Source organism: Neolamprologus brichardi, chromosome 5 (genome assembly GCF_056152115.1).
Source record: "Neolamprologus brichardi isolate AB-2024 chromosome 5, ASM5615211v1, whole genome shotgun sequence".
NCBI classification, from domain to species: Eukaryota; Metazoa; Chordata; class Actinopteri; order Cichliformes; family Cichlidae; genus Neolamprologus; species Neolamprologus brichardi.
The window spans coordinates 19,579,448-19,588,812 of NC_142108.1; the positions used below are offsets into that span (position 1 = coordinate 19,579,448).

The following is a 9,365-nucleotide window of genomic DNA, read 5'->3' on the forward strand; positions in this document are numbered from 1 at the left end:
GTTCCTTCTTCGCTTAGATAATGCCATTTTGCTCGCCTTACATGGCGCTATTATTTTTCGCCTCGTGGAAAAATACTCGTCTGAGCTTTCCTGACTTTGCATGTTGGACGAGACAAGCGCTTTATTTAAGTTGCACTACTCCTCTGGGCCGAGCAAACTATTTTTAGGAAAACGTTACATCCTTTTGTTTAGCTGGCGGAATTTGCGCAGTTTTCTTTTCAACAGGCACGTTAGAGCGGTCGTCGTCCGGTGTTGACGGCACAGATCCCCGTCCCAGCAAACAAAGGAGCAGTAAGATCGTTGCCCGCTTTTTAGCGCAATCTAAAAGTAGCATTATTGATTAAATCATTTGGAAATAAACTAGCCTAGACGCCGTTTTAGTTTTTTGTATTTGAGAAGTCTTTGTCTCAAGTATAATAAACAGTTTAGCCTGACTCATTCAGTCCTGTTAGCGTCATCGGCTAAGGTTAGCCGATTCTGTGGACAATTAGCGAGCTAACCGCTAGCATTGTTTTGCTTCTGCGAGTAAGTTTTATTTTTGCTGGGAAATGGCTGAGGTGTACATTCGAGTGGCGGAGGAAGAAAATGAGGAGCCCATGGAGATTCCCTCCGAAGACGACGGCACTGTTCTTCTTTCCACCGTGGCGGCTCAGTTTCCTGGGGCTTGCGGCCTGCGGTTCAGGAGCCCCGTGTCTCAGTGCATGAGAGGAGTGCGACTCGTGGAAGGGGTCCTGCACGCGCCAGAAAACGGATGGGGGAATGTCGTGTACGTGGTGAACTATCCAAAAGGTAAGGATTGGTGTTTTCCTTGTTCTTATTTAAACCTAGAGACTTTATCCGAACAGGTGGGCAGATGTTATTTATAATTCATGAAGTAGCCTCAGGTTACTGAAAATAGATAAGTGACGTGACAAGTGATTTGGTCACGCCCACCAGAGTTCGGGCACTAAATCCATTCATTAAAAAGAGCACCACATGATTGATTTTGTTCCTTAAAGTCCTTCTGCCAAACAAAGTACCTATATTGCTGGACTTTGTTTTGAAGGGCATGATTATTTTAACCTTACCATTTGGTGGTGTTTTTGTTTCGCCCGATTCCATTAAGGAACTTTTTAATTAAGATTAAGATTTAATTAAGAGCTGACTGGTTTTTCACCAAAGGAAAATCACCAGAACTGATTTTAATTCATCATTATTATTGTTCAAGTGGTGTGCAATTTGTTTTATTAAATGTCAAGGGAAGAGGAAAATGCATAAACTAACTATATAAGAATTTTATGTTGCATTTTTGTTGTATAGCTTTTAAAATATGAACTTTTTTCCCCCATCTTTCCGTTTAGACAATAAAAGAAAAATGGATGAAATCGATGCCTCTTCTGCTGTGAAAATGAAGAGGGGAGACATGAAAACATCGGACCTGATTGTATTGGGTCTTCCTTGGAAAACGACCGAACAGGACCTTAAAGACTACTTTAGCACGTTTGGAGAAGTCATCATGGTTCAGGTATTACTTGGATAGTAAAACATTTGCATTGATTTGCAATTTTTATTTATGTTTTATTTTCTTATTTTTGCTGGTGATTTATTTTTTTTTTCGTCTTTCATAGGTGAAACGGGATGCCAAGACCGGAAACTCTAAAGGATTTGGCTTTGTGAGGTTCACAGAGTATGAAGCTCAGGAAAAGGTGATCTCTCAGCGCCATATGATCGATGGGAGGTGGTGCGACTGCAAGCTCCCTAACTCGAAGGTGAATATGGTAATGCCCATGCATATACCCACACACTATGGGAATCAAAACTAATCCAATACTGTGGTTAACAATCTGTAATGCTAATGCACCCTCCTTTCCTCTTTACAGCAAGGTCCCGATGAGCCATTAAGAAGCCGCAAAGTGTTTGTAGGCCGTTGCACGGAAGACATGACCACAGATGATCTACGACAGTTCTTTATGCAGTATGGAGAAGTCACAGATGTGTTCATTCCCAAGCCATTCCGTGCTTTTGCCTTTGTTACATTTGCAGATGATCAGGTAACGTATGAAATGTGTAGAAGGTATTTCTTTCCTTCTTTGTTGGTGTTGCTTGCGTCCACATAATCTAATTTTTTTCTCCCTTCACAGGTTGCCCAGTCTCTCTGTGGAGAAGACCTTATTATCAAAGGAGTCAGTGTTCACATCTCAAATGCTGAGCCCAAACATGGCAATAGGCAGTTTGATCGCACAGCACGATTCGGAAATGGTTTTGGGGCTCAAGCATTTGGTAGCAGCCGTAGTGGGTTAGGGAGCAGCACTAACAGTAGTCTGGCTAATTTTGGTTCCTTCAGCTTGAACCCTGCCATGATGGCTGCTGCACAGGCTGCTCTGCAAAGTAGTTGGGGTATGATGGGTATGCTGGCTAGCCAGCAGCAGACATCCACCTCAGGCAGCACCTCCAGTGGAACGAGCTCTAGTAGAGACCAGAGTCAGTCTTTCAGTACAGGCAACAGTAACTACGGCACCAGCTCAGCCAGTCTTGGCTGGGGAACAGGGTCAAACTCTACAACCAGTGGTAGTGGGTTTAGCTCAGGTTTTGGGTCCAGCATGGAGTCAAAGTCATCTGGGTGGGGTATGTAAGTTAAGTGTTTGTATGGTAAGTACTGCGAGAAAGACGAGTCATTTCGAAATTTATTTCTGGTGTTGATGCGTATCTGAAAACTTAACACTTTTGCGTGAAGATGTTTTGTACATTTGGAAAAAAATGCTAAAGATTTAATTTAGGAAGTGTTGAAGTGAATTGTTTACCAGGATGTCTGAGAAAAGTGCTATTTTTGATGTCTCATTTGTTTGTATCCATTTCAACTGGATTCTCTAATGCATGTATTGTGAAATGTGATAACCATTTTTGAAAATGCATGAATGTTCGTGGTTCACCATTATCCGGCATTGTCATCGACCTAAAAGGCAATCTTGCATTGGGAAGAATCTGGTTGAAACATAAATGTTTTAAGTGCAACTTTATTTGCAGTCAAGTTCTATGGAAAAGCCTTCATTGAAATCTCTTCTGCAGTTCACCTCTCTTCCATTTCCCCGCGAGGAAGCTCCTCTTTGGCAGCATTCTTGGGGTGATATCGGTATCATTCTCCCTCTTCCCACCTGTAAATGCTATGCCATCAAAGAACGGCTTCACTCCGCATGTTCTAAGAGACGGTGGGTGTTTTCACTTTTATCCACTTTTACATGGAAAGAACAGCGCAACTGACATTTTAAGAACTGATGAGTGCGATTGAGGATGGCTTGTGGCGAAGAGTGAAGCGATGAGTGAGCGAACGGAGAGAGACGCGTGAAACGGACTGGTTGTGCAGTGAAAGAGCCCAAGTTGACTGCTTTCTGAGTGTGTGAGTGGAAGCTGCAGATGCTACGAGCGCCTCCCCTAACATGGACATTGTTTAATTAATACTTCAAGATTTTTTTTTTTTAATCTTTGCAAGTTTTTCCTTATTCTTAAGTATGTCTGTCAAGTGCAGAAATATCGAAATGTAGTGGAATGTTGTGATGAATATTTGTATTGCTTATATTATCTGATTTGAATGCCGTATGGTGTGTGCTTTCATGTTAATGAACTGATCTGTAAGTGTGTACTTGATGTGGATGACACCTGCTGAAGACACTGGGGGACGCGAGTGATGGTGTGCGAACGTGGAATGGTGTGTCCAATGGTTCCCAGTAGATTTTGTTTGTGAGGTGTTTATAAACATGTCAAATGAAGGGAGTTCTCTAATAAAGTTCATTTGAATAGATGCTTAGTTGATATTACTTGAGTCAAGTTTGTCAAATCAAAAACCATCTAATTCGATTCACACATCTAGGGACTTTGGGCTCTGCTGGTCGAGGTCTCCGTTTGAACCCTGACTGAAGTCTGTTCTGAAGGAAGAAGATGGAAGTTCCAACACTTTCAGTGTGTGGCCTTCTCAGACATGGGGTAGTACCTGTCTTTTTGCTGCTTTTGATGGCTTGTTCGTGAATGATCCCCTTTTTTATTATCCACAACTACTTATAAGGTACTGGGAAGGTTAAACAGTCCAGCTCAGCAATGTGGCTTTGCTTTCCTTCAGCAATATTCTCTCTCCCAAATTGGCTATTATACTAGAGCTAATGTCAGGTTTCTGTGCCTTGGAATTGGGGATTTGTTTTAAGAGTCTCACTGCAAAACATGAAGGGAACTTTACAGTCCCAAGTAAAACACAAGATGCAGTTTCTGTAGGGTCCCTTTGGCGAATGCTTTAAAAATCAAGTTTAATGTTTCATTCATACATGGTAACAAATCAGGTCAAAATTGTTACATGCACTAAAATTCAACATCACATTAGCAGATCCTGGGATGGAACTTTTCACTTATTGGCTCCAAATCTTGGCTACATAACTGTTTTGACAGGCACATGTCCCATGAAAGAACTAGGACTTTTGTTGGCTCTCAGCCCATCAGATACATGTAAGTCAGTCTTCATGTTTATTTGATTGATTGGGCTCAAGTCAGATACCGCAGGCTTGCCTGTGTCCTGTCCTTATTCTCTGCTTTCCTCCTAAGTTTCTGTGTTCTTTCTCTTTGCAGTAGTCTTCTTTTTTAAACTCATGTGCTCCTGGGTCAGTTCGTCACTTTTATTTTGTATGTGGATGGACTGAAATAAATAAAGGCAAATTAAACATTAAATTTGCTGTCTGCTGTAGATTATATACGCAATACACAGGTTCAGTAAACAATTATTTGAAATTATTTTAGTGGTTAACATTGGCATAACTAGATGTTTGTTGTACTGTAAGTTAACTGTACAGAAATCATTTGTCACTGAATGTGTTGTTTCTTTGAATAACTCACCAAAGCAGTACTGCGGCGGGCTACAAGTTTCACATCATCTACAGACACGATGCTTCTTTTAGCATGCCTGAAATGAAATTTGGGATTGGAAGCCATGTGGACATATTTGAATAGCTGCAGTTTGAGTAACCAAGTATTTTTGGTTAAGTTGTTAATATGGTGCTGGGACAAAAAAAATACTTACCTTGCAAAAGCCTCCAGGTCTTTTGCAAATATATCTGTTAAAAAAGAGTGAAATGTTGATTTCAGTCTGTTGCAAAACTGCATTAATGTTGACTCTTGTGGATCCTCTGTCTACTTATGAGTTAGAATCATTTCAGATTCTAACTCATTTCAGATTCTAACTCCATTCATTTCCATAGCTATTGCTCAAAAGTAAGGGAAAGTGAGCACAGTATAACAAGGCATATTGCAGTTTTCAGGTAAATGGACCATTTTGAAGCCACATCACCTTCATTGATGCAAATGAAAGTGAGAACAGGTTCACTAGAGGTGAAACAAGATGCCCCCAAAAAGGAAATGGTTTTGCAGTTTTTGACTTTCTTCTTATCCTTATCTGACTGATGCATCACGAGAAGCACGTATATGTCTGTCTACAGCTCTGTCCAGCCCTCCTCTAATAGCCCATCTCCTGGTTTTTCCTCCACACTCTATGCTTGGAAACAAAACAAATCTTGTGACAGACCATATGGATGTGCTAACCTGGACTGCCTGTGCAACCTAAAAAGGCTGCAGGTGCTGTTTCATGTTCCAGTAATGGCAAGGACTTCAACGAAAAGCAAAACTATATGTTAGAAATAAATAAATAAATAAACGGAAGAGAAAAAGTGAGAGCGCTGTCTATGGCCACCACCTGTATTGCATTTTTAACTTGATAAACCTAACACACCACAACAAAAGACTACTGTACATGGACCAAACTTGACTACATTATTGTTTTGACACAATTTTTGAATTCAGTGACAACTCATAATTAAGTAACTGCACTTTATTCCAGGAATGGGGTTTAGGGTAAGCTTAGGAAAAGTGTGTGTTTCCTGTTCTCTTTCTGAACTCAAGAAACCCAGAGTTTACCTCTGTCTCGTTTCCTTTTTGATGAAATCTAAGGAGTTCTGTAATGCCATTTCATTTCTACAATCCATACCAAAGAGCATATTAGCACACTGAGTTGCAGAAAGTTAGATCAGGAAAAAAAGCTGGATTTTATCCCCATTTTTAGACTAAATTTTACATGCTTGCAAGTTGTTGAGTTAATCTGAGCCTGGAAGGAAAACTATACAGTCTTGATAATGCAAAATAATTTTACATGTGACTGGTCAAATCACATGATATATATATATATATATCATATATGTTGAAATATGCTCATTAAAAACAAAGTGAAAATTACTACTTGAGTGTAACTGAATTACAAAAAAGAAGAAGCTAAAAACTGAATTTCACAATAATTTCATACGGAGAGGTATATTAAGTTTTCTAAACAATATAACTGTATTATGGGTTTAAAAATGCAAAACTGTACATTATGAACTGTGACTGAATCTCTGCATGATATTTTATATATCCGTTATTGAAAAATGTGTTCCAACACAGTGAGATAGAGCTGCTGCTAGGCAGGGTATATAAATACCGCCACACTTTGTACTGATGTGCCAGTAAATTTTTATATTTTATAACATATACCATCAAAGGATAAACAATGTTAACACACACTCATTCACTTCATTATGTACACCATGCTATAGTCCTGTTTTGGACCCCCTTTTGCTTTCAGGACTGTCTTATTTCTTCATGGCATAGATTTAATATTGTGCTGGAAACACTCCTCAGAGATTTTGGTCCATATTGACATGTTAGCATGACATAGTTGCTGGCGATTTGTCACCTGCACATCATGATGTGATTGTCTTTTTCCACCACATCCCAAAGGTACTGTTGGATTGAGATCTGGTGACTGTGCAGGCTATTTGAGTACAGTGAACTCATTGTCATGTTCAAGAAACCAGATTTTGAGATGATCTGAGTTTTGTCACATGATGTGTGATTCCTTTGGAAGCCAGAATAATGCACCATGTCATACAATGGATATACTATTGGCATAAACGAGAGGACATGGATATGCAACAATACTCAGGTAGGCTGTGGTGTTTAATTAATAATCACCAGGTACTAACAGACTGACAGTTCATTCATTAATTTTCTACTGCTTATCCAGGGCCAGGCAGCAAAAGCTTAGCAACCTAAGCTGAGAAGCCCAGACCTCCCTCTACCTCAGCTAACCAACTGAACCATTGATACAAGACAGGATAGATCCATGCTTTCATGTTGTTTACGCAAAATCCTGGTCCTGCCATCTGTTGAAGCACAAATTGAGAATAAGCACACCAGGCAACATTTTTCAAATTTTGTAATGTACAATTTTGGTGATTCCATGTGAAATGTAGCTTAAGTTTTCTTTTCTTAGCTAGGGATGGGTACCGGTATCAAGTGCCATTATGGCACCGGTTCTGACATAAACGGTAGTAACAAGACCGAAAAGCAGCGCACATTTCTGTGCTTTTTTTTTTTCTTGAGATGTCATACACTTTGGATTCTAGCCAATCATTTTACCTTTCCAAGGATAGTAGGCGGGCCCAGGTACATACGTTATTTTAGAGCAGAGCTGCAGATTAAAAATGCCCAAGGCAAAGCAGTTAAAAATCTGGCTGTAAAAGGAGGTAAAACCTCGAATCTGATGAAACACCTGTTTTTTTTTTTTAAAGCCGAGAAATGCACCGTATTTGATAGCTTGCTGCAAGACCTCACACCGAGCACATCTACTGCGGGTGTGGTGCCGTTATCGGACCCGGAGTTAGCAACATCCCCCAAGAACCCAAAGAGTAGAGTCCTGGCCCCTAGTCCTGCCAGTGTAGCAGAAATGATGACGGATGATGATGGCAGCAGCAGCAGCAGCTTCTCTGGGCGAGTAGCTTAATGTTGCTTGTGTGTAATATGTTGAGTAGGCTAACCACGTTATTACATTAATGCATGTAAGGTGAACTAGCAAACACCGTCGTAGTTACATGCGGCTGTCTTCTTGTTTGACAGAGTGATACCATATATGCCCTATAGCTGCAGATAAGACTAACATTGTTATCTTTTTACAAAAAAAACCCAAAACAGCTAAACATGAGAGGTTTTAGGACAAAGTTTGTGTTTTCCATTGTTTAAGCACCGGTTCCAACCAAAGGAGGTATGTTGTATCAACAGAAAAGGTTAACTTGGTTATCATTTTGCAGAAAAAAAAAGAGACTTCTAAAAATAAAAACGTAAGAGGTTTTTGGACAAAGTTTGTGTTCTCCATTCTTTAAGCACCGGTTCGAGCACCGTTTAAGCACCGGCACCATTTCAAAAGTACTGGTTTGGCACCGGTATCGGATAAAACCTAAACGATACCCATCCCTATTCTTAGCTGACAAGAGCGAAAGGTGGTGTGGTATTCTACTGCTGTAGCCCGTCTACTTTGATATACTGTGCTGATGCGCTTCTGCATATGTTAGTTGAAATGAGAGGGCATTGTGTTATTGTTGCCTTCCTTTCACCTCAAAGCAATCTGGCCAGGGATCTGGCCAACAAAGCATATTCACTCAGGGAAATGGCCTTCCTGTATATTTTCTCTTCTTCAGACCATTCTCTATAAACGCTTGAGATGGCTGTGTGCGGAGAAAAAAAAAAAAATCACAGAAGTTTCTGAAACACTCGGAAAACTAACCACATCACGTTTGAAGACACTTAACCCCCCCAATTCTAGTGTACACACGTTAAGTTGGTGCAATCTGATTGGCTGATTAGAAATCAGGTATACCTAATAAAGTGGTCAGTGAAAGAATGTCCTCATTAGTTGAACACCTACCACACTGTCTGAATGTCGTCTCAGCTATTGCCGCTATAGCTTGTCGGCTTAACGGTCTCCGGTGGTCTTCACCGATCTTCTGGCAGAGACGATCCACTGTGTAATGAACTGCAGCTTTTAACCTCTAAAACCCCAAAACACATCACGTTAAAACACATCATAACGGTCCTGTGTAGTAGCTTTCGCAACAAACCCTTTGTGTTAGCTAATATTCGCCAAACAGGCAAGCAGTGAAGCAAACTGAAACACTTACCTGGTGAGTTTCCTCTGTATCCACTGACATTTTCAAGCAGAACTGTTGACAAACCAAACCGAATATTTCCCAGACAACCACAACACAGTCGGCAAAAAGGGAAGTCACAAACTGAAGGTTAACTACTGCTGAAAAAACGACATGTAACCTGTAAACTGATTTTTAAGCTATTTGCTCAGAGATAACTGTCTGATAGCTACAAAATTAAACTCGCGGCATAAATGCGTCAACAAACCAACGAGTCCGCCGCTTCTTCTTCAGTGTTTTGCTTCAATTGGTATCCACAGGTTCCGCTTACTGCCCCCTCCTGGTGTTATTAGTCTTTTACATTTCAGTTCACTTCCAACCAGTGTGCTTTGACTGTGGAAA

The 9,365-nt window shown here is 40.4% G+C and overlaps 2 protein-coding genes across 4 annotated transcripts; one reads left to right on the plus strand and one right to left on the minus strand.

Annotated features, from left to right (window-relative positions):
- Nucleotides 1-4,686, plus strand: tardbpb (TAR DNA binding protein b). 3 transcript variants are annotated; one of them, XR_004843392.2, is made up of 6 exons: nt 1-789; nt 1,341-1,504; nt 1,608-1,757; nt 1,860-2,030; nt 2,121-3,185; nt 3,845-4,686. XR_004843392.2 is itself a non-coding variant. In XM_035904538.2 (5 exons), the coding sequence occupies exons 1-5, from the start codon at nt 549-551 to the stop codon at nt 2,610-2,612; spliced, it is 1,218 nt and encodes a 405-aa protein (XP_035760431.1). In that variant the 5' UTR covers nt 1-548; the 3' UTR covers nt 2,613-3,775. The 3 variants fall into 3 exon arrangements, 2 of the variants coding, with proteins under 2 accessions (XP_035760431.1, XP_006783219.1); XM_035904538.2 differs by lacking the exon at nt 3,845-4,686 and having other exon boundaries at nt 2,121-3,775; XM_006783156.3 differs by lacking the exon at nt 3,845-4,686 and having other exon boundaries at nt 1,608-1,748; nt 2,121-3,775.
- Nucleotides 4,231-9,359, minus strand: cenps (centromere protein S). The gene is made up of 5 exons (XM_006783157.3): nt 8,997-9,359; nt 8,744-8,867; nt 5,036-5,069; nt 4,852-4,918; nt 4,231-4,654 (listed from the first exon to the last, which is right to left on the minus strand). Exons 1-5 carry the CDS (start codon nt 9,024-9,026, stop codon nt 4,559-4,561), a joined length of 351 nt encoding a protein of 116 aa, XP_006783220.2. The 5' UTR covers nt 9,027-9,359; the 3' UTR covers nt 4,231-4,558.
- Between the last annotated feature and the right edge of the window lie 6 nt (nt 9,360-9,365).

Coding starts and splice junctions, on each gene's coding strand:
- tardbpb (XM_035904538.2), top strand. CDS start 549: ATGGCTGAGGTGTACATTCGAGTGGCGGAGGAAGAAAATGAGGAGCCC. Junction 790..1,340: donor CGTGGTGAACTATCCAAAAG/GTAAGGATTGGT, acceptor CTTTCCGTTTAG/ACAATAAAAGAAAAATGGAT. Junction 1,505..1,607: donor GAGAAGTCATCATGGTTCAG/GTATTACTTGGA, acceptor CGTCTTTCATAG/GTGAAACGGGATGCCAAGAC.
- cenps (XM_006783157.3), bottom strand. CDS start 9,026: ATGTCAGTGGATACAGAGGAAACTCACCAG. Junction 4,919..5,035: donor GACCTGGAGGCTTTTGCAAG/GTAAGTATTTTT, acceptor ATTTCATTTCAG/GCATGCTAAAAGAAGCATCG. Junction 4,655..4,851: donor CCCGCCGCAGTACTGCTTTG/GTGAGTTATTCA, acceptor TATTTATTTCAG/TCCATCCACATACAAAATAA.